At 37.9% G+C, this 20,191-nt stretch overlaps 1 protein-coding gene across 44 annotated transcripts in view; it reads left to right on the plus strand.

Annotated features, from left to right (window-relative positions):
• Nucleotides 1-20,191, plus strand: part of TRIM37 (tripartite motif containing 37) — a 140,205-nt gene that overhangs the window by 23,287 nt on the left and 96,727 nt on the right. For 37 of the 44 annotated variants that reach the window (XR_010581795.1, XR_012425575.1, XR_010581793.2 and 34 more), the window contains 5 exons: nucleotides 2,430-2,552; nucleotides 3,766-3,889; nucleotides 7,864-7,931; nucleotides 12,355-12,479; nucleotides 18,728-18,778. Coding sequence is in view for 41 of the 44 variants with exons in the window: in XM_074019113.1 (XP_073875214.1) it covers nucleotides 2,430-2,552; nucleotides 3,766-3,889; nucleotides 7,864-7,931; nucleotides 12,355-12,479; nucleotides 18,728-18,778 (491 nt within the window). In the remaining 3 variants the exon portion in view is untranslated. Of the gene's footprint in view, nucleotides 1-2,429; nucleotides 2,553-3,765; nucleotides 3,890-7,863; nucleotides 7,949-12,354; nucleotides 12,480-18,727; nucleotides 18,779-20,191 lie in introns of all 44 variants that reach the window. The other 7 variants (XM_074019133.1, XM_074019134.1, XM_074019130.1 and 4 more) reach the window with 1 other exon arrangement.

The following is a 20,191-nucleotide window of genomic DNA, read 5'->3' on the forward strand; positions in this document are numbered from 1 at the left end:
GTTCCTTTAAAATGGAGCAAGAACTTAGACACTTGTGAAACAACATTGAGTGCACATATCTAGATCTTATAATTATTTTCTGTTTTTTAGATTCTTTTTTCCAATTGAATTCAAGAGCAGTTTTTAAAGACAGTCTGCCATTATTGAGCTTGAAGCATTGAAGTTAGTTTTCTTAGAAGCAGCTTTTTTATTTTAAAGTCATGTTCTGTTGTTTACTGAATACTTTTTTTTCTTGAGAAAAAATTTTGCACTCATTGCTGAGGCTGGAGTGCAATGGTGGGATCTCGGCTCACCACAACCTCTGCCTCCCGGGTTCAAGTGATTCTCCTGCCTCGGCCTCCCTAGTAGCTGGGATTACAGGCATGCGCCACCACCACGCCTGGCTAATTTTGTCTTTTCAGTAGAGACAGGGTTTCTCCATGTTGGTCAGGCTGGTCTTGAACTCCCGACCTCGGGTGATCCACCTGCCTCAGGCCCCCAAAGTGCTGGGATTACAGGCGTGAGCCACCGTGCCTGGCCTCTGAATACTTAATTAAATGATCTCCTTACAATATTAAGTACAATTGGCCTAAATAGGTTGAGAATAAATACAATAGATTCTCAGTGAGGAAAGATAAGTGATGGGGGAAATGGAAGTGGGTAGTTATCTAGAGTTCCCATGAGAATTGATCATTCTGTAGACATCAGTCAGTATGTTTTACCTAGAAAGTGAAAGGCCAGATTGGTTGAGTGGAGCTCAATTCAGAGAGCTTTCTGTTAGAATTTGAATATTAATGCGCTGACTAGAAAAAATTAAGAAGTTCTTACATTTAATACTTTAAATACATAGGTTTTGTAAGATAATAAGTACAGACTTTTTTTCTATACTTAAAGTGAACATGTAAAAATCTACATCTTTTTTGGAGACAATAATGGGATACTTTGGCTAAATAAGACAATTCTAGTAAGAACTTATAGGAGGCTTCTTATATTAAAAATTTAATAATTCTGGTTACCAATCAAAATTATTTTTAGGTAGTTAGCTATAAAAATTGTTCTTTGAGTTGAATGCAACTGAATTTGTGAGGTTACTACAGAACTAGCCTTCTATCTCTGTAGTAATTCTGTGGGATGGAAAATGGGTTCATTGCTTTTGTTAATTTTGTATCCTGGGCTTTTTCTTCGAGCATCTTTCTAATTCATTCACCTGTGGTAAAGACTAGGGATTTGGTGATGAACATATCAAACAATTAATTACATATTTAATTGGTGTGATAAATTGGAGGAATAAATACAGAGAGCTGATGAGGATGCATAACTATAGCAGCTGATCCTGTAAATCTGAGCTGCAAAGGATGAGTAGGATTAAGACAAACTAAGATGGGAGAGGGAAGATGGAGAATTATTATTATTTGCTTTGTTTTGTTTTTTCGAGATAGAGTCTCACTCTGTCACCCAGGCTGGAGTGCAGTGGCATGATCTCAGCTCACTCCAACCTCCGCCTTCTGGGTTCAAGTGGTTCTCCAGCCTCAGCCTCCTGAGTAGCTGGGATTACAGGCGTGTGCCACCATGCCCAGCTAATTTTTATATTTTTTAGTAGAGATGGGGTTTCACTATATTGGCCAGGCTGATCTCGAACTCCTGACCTCAGGTGATCCACCCGCCTCAACCTCCCAAATTGCTAGTATTGCAGGCATGAGCCACTGTGCCTGGCATTGTTATTATTTTTGGTTTTTATTTTTAAATAATTATTATAATTTTTTGGTACAAAGTCTCTCTCTGTCACCTGGGCTGGAGTACAGTGACCCAATCACAGCTCACTGTAAGCTCTGCCTCCCAGGTTCAAGCAATTCTCATGTCTCAGCCTCTTGAGTAGCTGAGATTACAGGTATGTGCCACCATCCGTGGCTACTTTTTGTATTTCAGTAGAGACGTGTTTTCGCCATGTTGGCCAGGCCAGTATTGAATTCCTTGGTTCAAGCGATCTGCCCTCCTTGGCCTCCCAAAGTACCAGGATTATAGGCATGAGCCACTCCCCCCAGCTGAGAATTATTTTTTAATAAGAGGGAGTAATTTTTGTAAAGTCCTGGTGTAAAGAAGTTTGAGGACGTGGAAGAAAACTAGTGTTGCCTTAGAGAAGAGTGAGTGACTGATAAGGTTGTAGCAGATGATTTGGGCTGTGGCTAAAGATTTTGGTTCTTTTTAGTAAGTTAATTTCTAGTTAAATGAGTATTTTGCTAAAGCCCTTTATGTACAATGTTGAAAGAGTTCCTGCATGGACTAAGTGATTTTAAGCAGGCACTGGCCTGCTTCAACAAAATTAATTAGCTAATAAGATAAAGTTCATTTGAAATATTTACCAGTTTATTAGTGTCCATAGAGTGTTACACAGGAATGTAAATGCAGATGAGATATGTGAAAGTATTCTAAAGCTACTCTAATTTAAATAGCATGGCGGACATACCTTTAAACCTTTGGCAGAAATTTATGAGCAACATGTCACTAAAGTGAATGAAGAGGTAGCCAAACTTCGTCGGCGTCTCATGGAACTGATCAGCTTAGTTCAAGAAGTGGTAAGACTACTACTAAAATATAATTATTTTGTTTTTAATCTGTAATATATAATAATATATTTATATAATATAAGTTAATCAGATGTTGAAATCAAGATTTTCAAGATTTGTAAATTTGATAGGCTGTACCTATAGTCAAATCCCATAAATTTCAGAGTATCTGAGAAATTTCCATACAAAACCCCTGGCTTGTAAGGAAGCAGTTGGAGTCAGAGAATTACCACCTATGCAGAATTAGAAAATCAGTGAAATTAAAAAGTCCATTTGTTACAGAGTCATTAATTAACTTATTTTTTCTTTTTTTTGAGACGGAGTTTCACTCTTGTCCCCCAGGCTGGAGTGCAGTGGCAAGATCTCAGCTCACTGCAACCTCCACCTCCCGGGCTCAAGTGATTCTTCTGCCTCACCCTCCCCAGTGGCTGGGATTACAGTTACCTGCCACCATGCCTGGCTAATTTTTGTATTTTTAGTAGAGACAGGGTTTCACCATATTGGCCAGGCTGGTTTCAAACTCCTGACCTCATGATCCACCTGCCTTGGCCTCCCAAAGTGCTAGGATTACAGGCGTGAGCCACTGTGCCTGGCCCTAATAATTGACTTCTAAACAGAATCAATATTGACTTTTACAGTCATTCATTAAGTTATACACTCTTTGGATCTCCAGCTTTTGGGTGAGTTTCTTTTGCTAAGGAATGAACTATTTGTGATGTCCTGATTTAGAACTCCACAGAGTTGAAAGTGTAATATTTAACATTACTCTTTAGATATTGTATAGGTCAAACAGCTTTAGTGGGCTATTTATAATGTTATTTCTGTGAAAAAGTGTGATAAGCCCCAAAGAATGAAATACTAAGCATATTTTTAGAATACATTTTGTTTCAAGTTGGCAGAATGACAGTCATAAGTGAGGTTTATGGACCATTTCCTAACTTAAAGTGAAGTTTGTGGACCATATGCTAAATTAAAAACATGCCTTCTTTGTTTTACCCCTTTAGGAATCAAGAACCAAGTGATCATTTATAACATTCTTTATGCGGAAAATTTGTGTTTTTGATTGCATGTCTGCCGTTTTGAAATATAAGCGAGTTGGGTCATTTCCATTTGACCTTCCTCTACCTTTTTCCTATTATCTATTCTAGGCAATATTATAATGTGGTGCTTCTGTTTTTAAAATCTACCCCCTTAAAATTATTCTTACCTGTTTATCTTCTAGGAAAGGAACGTAGAAGCTGTAAGAAATGCAAAAGATGAGCGTGTTCGGGAAATTAGGAATGCAGTGGAGATGATGATTGCACGATTAGACACACAGCTGAAGAATAAACTTATAACACTGATGGGTAAGTGTTTTTGTATGCTGTTGGAGTACCTGGTGCTTTCAGCTTCTTTGAGATTCAGTCTTTGAAGAGGAAGGGTGGTGATCCTAGTAAGGAATCTTGAAATTTTAAGCAACTCCATGTTGTTAAAGTTTAGACAGATAAATGTTTGCCTTGTATTTAGAAATGGTAGGAGATAAAAGTTTTCATAGCCATTTGGATGAAAATCCAAGTTTTCATAGCCATTTGGATGAAAATCCTAATGGCCACTGGGCATTATTGTTAGGTAGCTTTTTCTCCAAATCTAACAGAATTCCTTCTACTAATGTTCCATATCCTTTCCATCCGTTTTCATTGAGGATGAAGAAACTGACATTTGTAAATACCAGCGTCATCCCCTGCCAGTTTTTTCTTAGAGATTTAAAGTCTCAGCTTTTGATTTCTAGTAGGGTTCATTTTACATATGTTTAATTATATTTATTGGTGATCTTTTGCTTTTCAAAGATTCCTTCATTCTTCTTTGATTGTGGAGCCTGGTATTAAACTTAAAATTTAAGTAAAAATTTGATCCAATGCTATAGTTTGTTTTGTTTGATTTGTTTTGGTGATCTTAGTCTTTCCAGTGTTTTGCTGACTGAAACCAGCTTTGCATTTTTTTTAGCATAGTCCAAAGTGAAATATATATACTTTAAATAAGGTGTGAACAAAGAATTTTTTTTTTGGCTCTCTTGATTCTCCGAAGAGTTTAGCCATGTCTTTGTGTCATCCAAAATAATGATTTTATCCATTTTATTTTTAACATTTAAAAAACGAGATGTAAATATCTTTGAGTTTGTATATTTGTATATCATTTCATAAATTGCTTTTCTATTATAATACTATACTATTTAATATCTGATTTTTAGTTTTTTTCCCACAGACCAGGCAATTAGACAAAACCTGTAGGTATTGATTATACTGGTCACAATGCCACTTAAAGATTTCATGTAAATGAAAATCGTAATTGTGCTTAGGTCCTCAGTTGCAGTCATACATGTAGGTGATCTTAGTTTTTCAGAACTTTAGATAATATTTGAGATCCCTTTAAGTTCATTAAGCCATGTAGAGTGCTGGATGTTGATACATATTAGGACTTTAAAATTGAGGGGATCTTGAATGTTGATGTAATCTTCAGTAGTAGCCAGATACACATTTGCATATGGTGTTGTTTTTCTTGAGTGAATTTGTTCATTGCTTCATTTATTTAATTGAATCAACTAAAAGCTAAATAATACCACAGTACAGATCTCATAAGTTTATTAATTTTGCTACCTGTATAACTCCGTGAAATAACTTCCCTTTACAGTAACTGAACTTGCCCTGCTTTTGTGGCTTTCAAATTATTTTTCATTATGAAAAATTATAATTTGTGATTTCCAAGATAGCTTTTATGATTAAATAGGATTCTTTCTAAGGATAAGAGGTGGGGAGAAGGATATTTTCAGGGTTAGTATATCTTTAGAATAGTCTCATAAGCCTCAGATTTTTAATTCATACTGTAATATCTGCCACTAATTTATTATTAGTAGTATTAGTATTATTATTATTGAGATGGAGTCTCGCTCTGTCATCCGGGCTGGAGTGCAGTGGCACTATCTCAGCTCACTGCAACCTCCGCCTCCCGGGTTCAAGCAATTCTCCTGCCTCAGCCTCCCGAGTAGCTGGGACTACAGGCACGTGCCACTACCCCTGGCTAATTTTCTTTATTTTTAGTAGAGATGGGGGTTTCACCATGTTGGCCAGGCTGGTCTTGAACTCCTGACCTGAAGTGATCCACCTGCCCCCACTTCCCAAAGTGCTGGGATTACAAGTGTGAGCCACCACACCTGGCCTCTGCCACTAATTTTTTTTTTTTTTTTGAGATGGAGTCTCACTCTGTTGCCCAGGCTAGAGTGCAGTGGCAAGATCTCAACTCACTGCAACCTCTGCTTCCCAGGTTCAAGCGATTCTTCTGCTTCAGCCTCCCAAGTAGCTGGAACTACAGGCACATGCCACCACACCCTGCTAATTTTTGTATTTTTAGTAGAGGCAGGATTTTACTATATTGGCCAGGCTGGTCTCCAACTCCTGACCTTGTGATCCGCCTGCCTTGGCCTCCCAGAGTGCTAGGATTACAGGCGTGAGCCACCACCCCTGGCCTCTGCCCCTCATTTTTAAGTTTAATTATGTACTGTAATGTGGTCCATAGGCTAATGTTTTAGGATTGTGGGATGTGGAGATAGTAGAATTTATGTCTGATAATACTAGATTCTAGCTAATACTTTATTTTAACTCTTTTTGCAATCTAGAAATTCTGAGTTTTATTTCAAAAATAAAAGTTCTAGGCTGAGGCAGGTGGATCTCTTGAGCCCAGGGGTTCAAGACCAGCCTGGGCAATGTGGCGAAACCCCATCTCTACCAAAAAAAAAAAAAAGAAAAAAGAAGAAAAATTAGCGAGGTGCGATAGCATGCTCCTGTAGTCCCAGCTACTCGGGAGGCTGAGGTGGGAAGCTCACTTGAGCCTGAGAGATGGAGGTTGCAGTGAGCCAAGATCGCGCCACTACAATCCAGCCTGGGCGACAGAATCAGACCCTGTCTCAAAAAATAAATAAAGTCCGGGCTCCTTGGCTCATGCCTGTAATCCCAGCACTTTGGGAGGTCGAGGCAGGCAGATCATTCTCAGGTTGGGAGTTCGAGATCAGCCTGACCAACATGGAGAAACCCCATCTCTACTAAAAATACAAAATTAACCGGTCATGGTGGCACATGCCTGTAATCTCAGCTACTCAGGAGGCTGAGGCAGGAGAATCACTTGAACCCGAGAGGCGGAGGTTGCGGTGAGCTGAGTTGGCGCCATTGCATTCCAGCCTGGGCAACAAGAGTGAAACCCCATCTCAAAAAATAAATAAAATAAAAGTTCTACCTGTTAAATGTTTTTTCTTATCAAATAACACAACAGATTGATAAAACTTTTGCTATCCTCATGGATATACTTCCAGTTTTTCAAATTTTGGGTTTATAAAGAAAATGGCCTGATTTGGTAAGCATACCTATCTTCTTTTTGTTTAAAAACATGTAAAGCATTTTCTTCCTTTTCTGTAATGATAATTTCTGTAATGATAATTTTTTTGTTTGTAATTTGAGACAGGGTCTCACTCTGTTGCCCAGGCAGGACTGCAGTGGTGCGATCAAGGCTCACTGCATGACTACATGCAGCCTTGACCACCTGGACTCAAGCGATTCTCATGCCTCAGCCTCTGAGTAACTGGGACTGCAGGCATGCACCGCCACTCTTGGCTAATTTTAATTTTTTTTGTAGGGACTGAGTCTTACCATGTTGCCTAGGCTGGTCTCAAATACCTAGGCTCAAGTATCCTCTTGCTTTGGCCTCCCAAAGTGCTGGGATTACAGGCATGAGCCACTGACCCCCGGCAGTAATAATTTGTTTATCCTTTTCTGTCTCCAACTCTTTGAGATTATTCACCTCTCTGGGAATTTTTTTTTTTTAAACAGGTCCTTGTATATTCACAGGACAGACCTTTTGCTGACATTTAACCTAAAACTCTGGCCCACTTTGTATTCTCTGTTAAGCCACAGTTAAATTTGGTGAAAAATTATTTCAGAATAACTGACTGAATGAAATTCATGTTATTGCTTCTTCCCAAGGGAATATGAAAATCTAGAAAAGTAAATTTTTTGCGTAAACTATATTGTCATTGCACATTTCATTTCTTAGATAAATTCAGTCTAAGTGATAATCTTCTCTAAAACTAATTAGAATTGGTTCTGAAGTTCCATTTTCAAGGCTACTATAATATTCAACCTCTGAAAGTTGAATGAGAATTTTTAGGGTAGCTGTAATGAGGAATTTTTGCTTACTTGAAGTGTATTTCTTGTTATTAAATATGTTTATTGGAAGTTAATTTCATTCTTAAACCAGTAATGAGCCCAAGTGTTGATGATTCACTATTTTTAATCAGGTCAGAAGACATCTCTAACCCAAGAAACAGAACTCTTGGAATCCCTTCTTCAGGAGGTGGAGCACCAGGTGATGAAATATTAAATGTAATGAAATAGTCTTTATCCTTTTTTCTCTGTATACTATAAAAGTTTTGTTTTTTTTTTTTTGACAGAGATTATCTGTTTGAGATCAAAAGATCTGTTGATCTTTGTGTTATAATGGAGATTTTTATGAAATAGGAATCAGCTGATTCTTCTCAAGTTTTTTCTTCATGTTTGGGAACCGCATTAGAACTATATTCTGCTTTGTAAGAACAGAATTGTTTCCATAGAAATCTGAATGTATAAGAGGTTAAAATCTCCCCACACTGTGGGGATATTATTGCCAGTTACTTTACATCTAGTGATTATTACGCTAAAGTTTAGCATTTTTATTTATTGAGGAAATATTAAGTCCTAAATAGATAGAGGCATCATTGTAAATATTGGTGATACAGCAGTGAACAAAATGGCAAAATTCTGTCCTCATAGAGTTTATATTTTAGATTAGGGTGGGTGAATATGAAGTATATAGTAAATGAGTACATAAAATATATAGTGTTGCATAAGTATTTGATATATTCACTTGTCTGGAATTTGCTTTTTGTAATTTCTGTCTATGCCTTATACACAGCTGTCTCCTGAGATTTTTATCTTAATCATTCTGGGGACTCCCTTGACATCTTTCTTGTGTTGAATCCCATGTTTCCTGATTCCTCTGGTATCTACTTTCTTGGTTTACTTGTTTTGTTTTAATATCCCACTTCCCTCAGTAGCTTTCCAGGAAGGGTAATCAGAACACATTTTTCTTGACTACATTGTCTGGAAATATTTTTATTTTATTTTTGTACTTGATTGACAATTTAGCTGGTAGAATTCAGCACATAAATATTTACTAAATACTCTTATTTTTCTTCATTATCCCCAATCTTTTTTCCTTTTCCTTTTTACACACATACATGTATATCTGTGTGGTATTGGCCCCAGGACCTTAATGGATACCAAAATCCTTAGATACTCAAGTCCCTTATATAAAATGGCATAGTATTTGCATGTAACCTATACACATCTCCCATATACAGAGTGTCAAATTATGACCTTTTGGTCAATGACAGACTGCATATGTGACAATGGTCCCATAAGATTAAAATGGAGCTGAAATATTTCTGTTGCCTAGTGGTGATGTCTAATGACATCATAGCCATTGTAATGTAGTAGCACAAAGCATTAATCACGTGTTTATGGTAATTCTGGTGTAAACAAACATACTGCGCTGCTAGTTGTATAAAAATATAACACATAATTATGTATAGTATGTAATACTTGATAAGTATGATAAACAACTATGCTACTGGTTTATGTATTTACTATACCATACCATTCATTATTCTAGAATATATTCTAGCGTTTACTCCTACTTTTTAAAAAAATGTTGTCTATATTCCAGAAGAAGACATTGTTAGCATTGTAGATCCATAGATGGTAGTACCCCTGAAGACCTTTCAATGGGACAAGATGTGGAGGTGGAAGGTGGTGATACTGATGATCCTGACCATGTGTAGGCCTAGGCCATTGTCTTAGTTTTTAACAAAACAGTATTAGGATTGGGTGTACGCCTGTAGTCCCAGCTACTCAGGAAGCTGAGGTGGGACAATTGCCTTAGCCCAGGAATTCAAGGCTGCAGTGTGCTATGATTGTACCTGTGAAAAGTCACTGCACTCGCCTAAGAAGTATAGCAAGACCTATCTGTTTAAAAAAGTAAACAAATAGGCCGGGCGTGGTGACTCATGCCTGTAATCTCTGTACTTTCAGAGGCCAAGGTGGGCAGATAATTGAGTGAGTTCAAGATCAGCCTGGGCAACATGGCGAAACTCCGTCTCTACTAAAAATACAAAACTTAGCTGGGTGGGGTGGCACATGCCTGTAGTCCCAGCCACTTGGGAGATTGAGACATGAAAATCACTTGAACCCGGGAGGCGGAGGCTTGCATTGAGCCGAGATCGTGTCACCGCACTCCAGCCTGGGCGACAGAGTGAGACCCTGTCTCAAAAAAAAAAAAAAAAAAGTAAATAATATTAACTGAAAAATGTAGGCTACATGGTGATATAGCCTGTTAGTGTTTATGTAAAGTTTGAAAACATTCAAAACATTGTTTATGGATATATGTACACACATAGTAATTGCAGAACCACATGTATGGTGATAATAAACTTCTGTTGAAGGGAGCAAGTTGCTTTTGGAAGAAATGGTGTCAAGGAAGGATATACACAGTAAGCATTCAATTAATATAAGTTAAAATTTTTTGTATTATGTGTGTATGTATGTACATATACACAGTGATTTTAAGCATACCTTAAAAATCTTAAGCAAACAGTTCAAATAACTTTAGATCACTTTATGTAAATTGTTCAAAAAACCGTAATGTCTTGGGCAATGCCTGACACATAATAATATGAATGACAAAATATGTAGCTGTTTGTTGTTTACTGCTGTTACCACTTACCGTTACATCATTGATTGATGCAGTAACTCAAACATGATATCATTATTCTTTGTAACTTTAAACTTTGATATATAGCATATGATATATGATACTTTTTTTTTTTTCTTAAGACAGAGTTTTGCCCTGTCGCCCAGGCTGGAGTGCAGTGGCGTGATCTCAGCTCACTGTAACCTCCACCTCCTGGGTTCAAGCAATTCTTGTGCCTCAGCCTCCTGAGTAGCTGGGACTACAGGCACACGCCACCACGCTGAGCTAATTGTTGTATTTTTAGTAGAGATGGAGTTTCACCGTGTTGGCCAGGCCTTGAAGTCGCCAGGTCATGAGGTCTTGAACTCCTGACCTCAAGTGATCCACTTGCCTCAGCCTCCCAAAGTCCTGGGATTACAGGTGTGAGCCACTGTGCCCAGCCATATGATACATTATTTTTGATGAGCCATAAGCAACTGTTATTTAAAAGATATAAACTCAACTGTAGGTGGGTTTTATGAATATCATTCGTATGGCATTTGATAGTATATTAGTTTGCTAGACCTGTCATAACAAAATACCAGTGACTGTGGGACTTAAATGTAGAAATTTGTTTTCTCATTATTGTAGGAGCTGGAAGTGTAAGATTCAGGTGTTGGCAGGTTTTGTTTCTTCTGAGGTCTGTCTCCTTGACCTGTAAACGACTGCCTTCTTACTGTGTCCTCATGTGGACTTTTCTGTGTGATTGTGCAGCCCTAGAGTCTCTTCTTCTTAATAAGGACACCAGTAATGTTAGATTAAGGCCCTACCCCAGTGGCCTCATTTTAACATAATCACCTCTTTAAAGATTATCTGCAAATAGATTGAGGTACTGGAGGTTGAGCCTGCAGCATATAAATTAATGGAGGAAAGGGGTACAAAATTCAGCACATGACAGATAGTTTACAAAGCTTTTTCACTATAGCTTCATAATCCTTATAACAAACTTAATGAAGTAAGCAGTGGTGGATATTACTATTTTATTTTCGTATGTAAACAGACTCAGAGTCGTGTAATTAGTGGCAGAACTAGGACTTAACTTCAAACTGGTTTTTTTGAAGAAAAAATTAGTAGTCTTGTCTTTTATCTACCATGATTGTTACTGAAGTGAGATTTGTTACTTTTTCCCAAAGTAGTGTTTCCCAAATTAGTATCAGATGGTTTGTGTGTGTGCGTGTGTGTGTGTGTACACACGGGTGTATGTGTGTACGTTTTGTATTCTGTTACCTAGAATACAACCTGAGAAATGATTGCTTTTAAAAGCTTTCAACTTGGCCGGGCACGGTGGCTCACGCCTGTAATCCCAGCAGTTTGGGAGGCTGAGGCGGGTGGATCACGAGGTCAGGAGTTCAAGACCAGCATGACCAACATGGAGAAACCCAGTCTCTACTAAAAAATACAAAAATTAACTGGGTGTGGTGGCACACACCTGTAATCCCAGCTATTCAAGAGGCTGAGGCAGGAGAATCGCTTGAACCCAGGAGGCGGAGATTGCAGTGAGCCGAGATTGTGCCACTGCACTCCAGCCTGGGTGACAGCGAGACTCTGTCTCAAAAAAAAAAAAAAAAAAAAAGAAAAGCTTTCAACTTACAGGTTTGTTCATTAATATATTCATAAGAACTTAACTGTACCAGCCTGAAAATACATTTGTACTTGCTTAAAACCTCACTTATCCTAGAATGTAAGGAGAGAAAAATGCATTAATATTAAGTATATTCAGTGACTTTACTAAAATGTAAGGAGAGAAAATGCATTAATATTAAGTATACTTATTCAGTGACTTTACTGTTAGAATATTATAGAAATAAACCTAGATTCTTTGTAGATTCTTAATTCTCAAGCTCACTTTGAGTTATTTTTCTCAGTGTTTTCAGTTTATAATCAGAATAATTTGTAATTAAGAATTTTGAGGTGGCAGTGAATAGCGATTTTGTTTGTTCAGATAATTTTTTTCTTCACACAGTTGCGGTCTTGTAGTAAGAGTGAGTTGATATCTAAGAGCTCAGAGATCCTTATGATGTTTCAGCAAGTTCATCGGAAGCCCATGGCATCTTTTGTTACCACTCCTGTTCCACCAGACTTTACCAGGTATGACACAGTTTTTAATTTCATTTTCATTTGAAATTTATGTGGAAATGCATATACTTTTTTCAAAAGAATTTTTTTTTTTTTAAAATGCCATCTCTCTGTCTCTCTTTTCTTTTATAGCTAGGGTCTCACTTGTTGCCCAGGCTGGTCTCAAACTCCTGGACTCAAGTAATCTTCCCACCTTGACCTCTCAAGTTACCAGGGATCATAGACATGAGCCACCACACTTGGCTACTCCATAGCTTTTTAAGGTCTTGTTATAATGGAGTGGTCTGGTGAGCTCTGTTTTATACATACAAATCTAGTTCTCCTGAAAAGTCTCACAGACTTATACTTTTGACTGTTAAGAGAAAATGATAATGAACTAGGAATCATTTTTTTTCCAAGAGCTCTATCTTCCATAGTGTAGAAAAAAATAATTGATTACATTAGCTTCATCAGTGTACCTTTTAAATTAAACTATATCTTCTAACACAAAACTCAGAAACTGATGAAATGCCAAAAGAATTTGAAGGTGATGCCATGTTACCTCCAGATCCTAAAAGATAGAGGAAATAATTATGGCAAAAAGTATCCTAGTTTTCATCTTGGGCTAAACATTAAGAGTTTTTCTGAACAGCATACTCCTTCAAGCATGTTTGTAATTATTCTGTGGTATTAGACTGGTGGTTTCTGACTAGCTGTTGGAATCACTTGGGATTTGGCTGAAAATTAATCAGTGCTGGGTCATACCATACCCTAGGCCATTTGAAAGAAAATCTTTGGGTGTATATTAGTCTACTTGGGCTGCCATAACAAAATACCACATACTGGGTGCCTTAAACAACAGAAATGTGTTTTCTCACAGTTTGGGAGACAAGAATTCCAAGATCAGGGTGTCAGAAAATTCACTTTTTTGCTTCAGCTTGCAGACAGCTGCCTTCTTTCTGTGTCCTCACCTGACCTTTTCTCTGTTCTTGCTTGGAGAGAGATCAGTCTCTGGTGTCTCTTTCTCTTTTTATGAGGCCACGAGCCTTATTGTATTAGACCCACTATTATCAACTCATTTAGCCTTAATTATCTTCCTACAGGCCCTATCTATAGACACAGTCACATTGGGGGTTAAGGCTTTAACATGGGAATTTTGGGAGAGACAATTAAGCCTGTGACATTGGGTTCAAATGGACATATCAGTTTGTTCTTTTAAAATCTCCTTAGCTTATTCTAAGATGAGGGGTGAAGCCACTGCTTCAGATAAATATTTTGGTGTGACAGGCTTTATCTTATAGAGATGACTTATGGAATACTATCAAGTTTTCCTACCATGGTGAGGGCTGTGGCACATTTAGAAAACAGCCTTTGTTATAAAAATGTTTATATGTTGAGCTGCCTTTTCTTTTTCTTCTGATATGTGATGCCCTCTGATGACCACAGAGCATTCATTGTACCATTTTATTTTTTATTTTTTTAATTTATTATTTTATTTACTTATTATTATTTATACTCTGTCACACTCTGTTGTCCAGGCTGGAATGCAGTGGCGTGATCTCGGCTCACTGCAACCTCCACCTCCCGGATTCAAGCAGTTCTTACACCTCAGCCTCCTGGGTAGCTGGAAATATAGGCATGCACCAACATGCCTGGCTAAGTTTTGTATTTTTAGTAGAGACGGGGTTTCTCCATGTTGGCCAGGCTGGTCTCAAACTCCTGACCTCAAGTGTTTTGCCTGCCTCAACCTCCCAAAGTGCTGGAGATTATAGGTGTGAGCCACCATGCCTGGCTGCATTCATTGTACTAGAGTATATCGTTTAAGCCAGGGCTTTTCAATCTTGGCATTGTTGACATTTTGAGCAGAATAATTATTTGTGGGGTGGGATGAGCTTTCCTGTGTTTCACAGGATGTTTAGCAGTATCCCAGTAGCACTCCCCACCCCACCACCTTGCAGTTATGACAAAAATGTTTCCAGACAGTGCCAAATGTCCATGGGGACAAAATCACCCCTGGTTGAGAATCACTGTTATAAGCCCTTCTTACTCGTTATAGATGCCACAGTCCTATAAACAGAAGGACAAACTTTTTCTGACAGCTAGAACTCCGGTGGTTCTCATTGACCAGTAGAAGTCTTCCTTTCTTTCTGATTAACAACCTTATAAAATATTCATATATTTTTAAAGCACTGACTTTTTTGTTTAAATCTCTATTTCTGAATGAAAGCACTCAATATTATTAAAAGGACTAGGTTTTTGCTGTCATTAAGTAGACTTGGTTGGAGAATGTTCATTAAAATCCCTAGGATGCCTCACTGATAATGTGGCCAGCTATTTCAGTTTTCAAGATATGTTTTCTGAACCATTTCATCACTTGTGGAATGAAACAGATTTTGACCTAAGGGTCATATATAAAAATTAGTGTTTTTCAATTCAAAGTGTAGTGCATGGATGACCTAAGTCACAGCTATGTGTGGCATTTGTCTGAAATGCAAATTCCCAGGCCAACTTTCCCAGAATCTTTAGAGGTGGTATTCAGAAATGTGTCTTGAGCACTGTAAGTAATAATAATGCACTAAAGTTTGGGAACCATTGGTGGATGTAAATTCCCATTCTTATACCACTTTCAGCAGCTCATCAGGCAGGCAGCAATGCTCACTAGTCTGTTAATTAAGCACTTTTAGGGCCTTCTCTCTTTCTCCAGTAATGCTCCCTACCTTATTGGAAACTTTGGCTTTTAGTTAATTCTCATTAGAAACCCATTTTATTAGTTGCAACATACAGGAAAAGAGGGCCAAATAAGAAAGGCCAGCATTCGTGACGTTAAGTTACACACCAAAGTTTAGATGTGCAAAGCAGTGGTATTTCTATTGCTTTTAGTTCCATCAGTTAGTAATTGGTGATGGAGCCACAATGGAGAAGAAAAGGTCACTAAATCAGTGAAGTGTTGTTTATTAAAGACCATGTGCCCAGTATCGTTGCAGGTGCTGCATGGGAGAAGAGGAACTAAAAATCTTACTGTGGGCCGGGCGCAGTGGCTCACACCTGTAACCACAGCATTTTGAGAGGCTGAGGCAGGCAGATCACCTGAGGTCAGGAGTTTGAGACCAGCCCGACCAACATGGAGAAACCCCGTCTCTACTAATAATACAAAATTAGCCAGGCGTGGTGGCACATGCCTGTGATCCCAGCTACTCAGGAGGCAGAGGCAGAAAAGAAAAAAAAAAAAAGATAAAATAGTATAGCTCTTGGTTCGTAGAGAGTTTTATGTTTCAGGGAGAAATAGTCAAGTTGGTAAGGAGAACCAGTTTTTATATAGCTCAGGAGTCTTATTTCCTTAAGGAAAAAATGGATACTTGTGGTTCTCCCTTTTTTCCCTTTGTTCATGAAGTTATGATGAGGTTACTGGTCTGAAGATTTGCAGATCAGTGACTTCCAGATTACTGGGCTAGAGATGGTTTGAGGCTAGTTTCCCGTATTCTTTGAAGACAAAGATTCACTGACACCATCATGAGATGAATCCAGTCATCATAAAGACCAGAGCAGTCTACACTTCTGAAAGAGGAGGAGAAAATTTTAAAACTATGAAAAGATAAAGCAGTGCCTCATCTGCAGCCACAGAATGGTAACATCAGTATGACTGAAGATAACCTCTAAATGAATGAGCATAATATGGAGAGGTGGTGGTAGAATTAGATGGCCTAGCAGTAGCAATAGCTTTGTGTGTAAATATAAAGAATGCAAAATCGGTGAGCCAAGATCACGCCACTGCACTCCAGCCTGTGTCACAGAGCAGGACTCCGTCTCAAAAAAAAAAAAAAAAAAAGCAAGATAATTTCTTTTGCGAAAGAAATTTTTGAGCAAACATTTCCAACTCTGAATCTGCCAGCAAGTATTTGTAAATATTCATTCAGTGAATATATATGCCAGCTATATTTTAGGCATGTGTTAAGTGCTAGCAGTAAGCATAATACAGACCTCTTTGGATTTATAATTATGATTTAGAAAAACAGATTATTGGAACATTAATAAAATTAATGTGGTAACTGGTGATAGGGGAAGTAAGTATCCTGTTTAATGCTGCCCATACCACTAATTTGTCATTATACTATTTGTGTCCAAAAGGTTTTCCATAGGAAAATGTACATATGTGAAAGTATATCACAGTACCAGTTTTCTGTGCTCTGAATATGGTCATTTTCTCTTAGCAAGTGAGACTAGGGTAAACTGGACTGTACCCTCTTGGTTCATGAGTATTAGTAACTTGTGCTTTTTAGCCTGAAAGCTTTCTACTTCACCATTCTGAGTTGAAAATGGCATCTCCTGTTCTTTATTTTGTGTTCTGCTGAACTCTTTTGACCCTTAATGGCCAATAAAATATGATAATGATAGTCTGGACTTAGAGCAGAAATAACAGTAACAACAACACAGGAAATAAATCACACTGAACGTGGCAGAAGAAATAGTATGCAGATTAGCAGGCAACTGGGGATTGATTAAAGTCTTTGCATGTGGAGGATATTCTGTACTTGGTAAGAGACGTGATTGAAAGTTGCACAAAATTACAAAAGCATGTCAAATTTGAAGACTATACTGGGAAAGCTCCCTTAGAGCTCTTACTATGTTTATGGTTCTAGAAAGGCTTCCTAGGCACTAATTGCATTGGCCCTGCTAAATGGGGTTTGTGTATATTGAGTGCTAGGAGATCATACAATGGGAAGACCTTAGAGTAAACCTCCAAGAGCATGTGACTTCTAATCTGTTATCTGAAAAGATAGTAAGGGTTAACCAGGCAAAAGGATATGGGGATGAGGAATGTGAGTCTTCTAAGGAAGGATAACAACTGACTTAGAGATATCATAGGGATTCTTGACATAGTCAATTTGGATAGTAGCTATACAGTTAATCACATGGCAAAGTACATCTACTTACCGTTTAAAAGATGTGACCTATTTAGCTATACGTACTTACACTAAAATAAAGAATTATTTATCTATATTGTATTGCAAGCCACTAATTTCTTTAGACACTATCACAGTGTGGCAGTGCTGTAGGTGTATCTTTTATCTTGTTTTGATAATAACCAAAATTATGATGAATTGAACTTTAGAAAATATACCTGAAGATGTGGTGAAATGGTTTGCAGTTTATTGTTTTGGTAAATTTGTAATTTTATATATCAAATTCATAACACTGTATTAAAACTGTATGATAGTCTTTTTCATAGTGTTTTAATGAATTTTGAGGTGTTCTAATGACAGTGTACAAACCATCCACATGATTAAAGGTAGTTAGCAGCAAAGTGACGTTTAGTCCATACTGTGATTATAATGCAGTTCTCTTTGAAGAAGATTGGATGGGACTAAAGTTGCTTGAAGTAGTTTTGACTTGCCGAGAAAGTGTTAGTGTGCTAGTCCCTCACAGTTGCCCCTTAGGTAATGAGGTGTTCATCCTATAAAAATGTATAGATTTATTTACTAGTAAATAGTTTCAAAGTATTTGAAGTCTGTTAGTATTTCCCATAATTCATTCCAAAAAAGGAACTTTGGGGATTAACTGTGATATCGCTGACTGTTGGTTCTTTTCATTTTTTAAAGCATGTTTATATCTGTTTCATAATTCAGATACACACCCTAAGTGTCAATTTCTTTTTCCCATTTCCATGAGTACTTTTAAAGTGTATTTCTAGTACTTACTTTAATAATTAATTACATAATGTATTGCCTTTTTTAAGGGAAAAAAACTTTTATAAAATATTTCTTGATTTATTGATTGAGACAGAGTTTGGCTCTGTTGCCTTTGTTGGAGTGTGGTAGTGCAATCTCGATTCACCGCAACCTCCGCCTCTAGGGTTCAAGCGATTCTCGTGCCTCAGCCTCCCGAGTAGCTGGGATTGCAGGGGCGCACCACTACATCTGGGTAATTTTTGTGTATTTTTAATAGAGATGGGGTTTCACCATGTTGGCCATGCTGGTCTTGAGCTCCCGACCTCAGGTGATCCACCCACCTTGGCCTCCCAGAGTGCTGGGATTATAGGCGTGAGCCACCTTGCACAGCCAAAAAACTTTTATGAAGTATTTGTATTTCTGATTTAATTGCATACATGATGGTTTTATGAAGTCATTTGATTTAATGTTATGTTCAATAAAGATTTAAAAATATTTCTTAGATTTTAGTTTAATAAAGTTTTTAAGATACTACTGAGGGACTTGGTTTTTTTAGGTAAATGGAATTTTAAACATATAAGCTAAATAATTATTTTTGTCTTTGCTTTCTTTTAGTGAATTAGTGCCATCTTATGATTCAGCTACTTTTGTTTTAGAGAATTTCAGGTAAGAGTTTTTGACAATTCTGGTTTTTTGTAGGTGTATATAAGGAAGAGCCAGGAAGGTATTCTTTGTCTAGTGAATTGTGTCACTCACTTTAGAAGTCTTAGAAGAATAAGTTTCGTATTAGAAACATAGAGATTATTTGTGCTGGATTTTATTGTATCTTTAGACTGACTGCTTCTCTAGTCTGGGAAAAGGAACCTTTTCTTTTTATTTTGAGACAGGATTTTGCTCTGTCACCCAGGCTGGAGTGCAGTGGCATGATCATTGTTCACTGCAGCCTCAACCTCCTGGGCTGCAGCAATCCTCACACCTCAGCCTCCCAAGTAACTGGGACTACAAGCATGTGCCACCACACAGATGGGGTCTCACTGTTTCCTAGGCTGGTCTCAAACTCCTGGGCTCCAGTGATTCTGATTCTCCCAACTCAGCCTCTCAAAGTGCTGAATTATAGACATTAGCTGTGGTGGCCAAAGTGATTATACTGCCCAAAGTGAGGAACCGTTTTAAATAAGAGAGATCACTTAGCTTTGGCTAAGGTGAGGGGCCGAACAGTTAGAGGTTGATGAGCCCCCACTTACCCATTGTCAGAAATAAAAGTAGTGGGAAGAAATCCATTGAGATCCATTTATCTCAGCTCAAAGTGAAGAATTGTGGATAGGGGCCATTATTGTAAGAAATTTGTCAGTTATGTGTTAATTTTGTTTGCTTTTACTACTTTTTCTCTAAGATCAGAAGTGAAGATCATAACATGCAAAGGTTCTTAGCAATTTGTCTTTGAGGGCAGCATGGAAATGGAAACAAGTAATATAAGGTCTTCAGGAGAGAAACTCCAAATAATAGGCAAAGGCCATCAAAATAAGGCCACACTGGGCAGGGCATGGTGGCTCACGCTTGTAATTCCAGCACTTTGGGAGGCCGAGGCAGGTGGATCATCTGAGGTCAGGAGTTCAAGACCAGCCTGGCCAACATGATGAAACCCCGTCTCTACTAAAAATACAAAAATAAGTTGGGCGTGGTGGTGGGCGTCTGTAATCCCAGCTACTTGGGAGGCTGAGGCAGGAGAATCGCTTGAAACCGGGAGGTGGAGGTTGCAGTGAGCCGAGATTGTGCCACTGTGCTTCAGCCTGGGCAACAAGAGCAAAACTCTGTCTCAAAAAAAAAAAAAAAAAAAGCCACACAGAATTTATCCCTCTTCCCATTTAATTTGTCTTTTCTCATGGGATACTTTTGTGGCTAAAACATAGTCTTTCTGAGGTTTTTCCCACATTTATTAAGGTTTAGTGTACTCTCGTTTTTCAATGTTAAAAGATGATTATACTGCAGAGAAGTGAGGAAGAAACCTTCTGGGTTTTATTTTTAATGGTGAAAGACTGCTTGTTGAAGCATTAATTAAATTTGGGAGACTTAGTGATA

Source organism: Macaca fascicularis, chromosome 16, assembly GCF_037993035.2.
Source record: "Macaca fascicularis isolate 582-1 chromosome 16, T2T-MFA8v1.1".
Classification (NCBI taxonomy): Eukaryota; Metazoa; Chordata; class Mammalia; order Primates; family Cercopithecidae; genus Macaca; species Macaca fascicularis.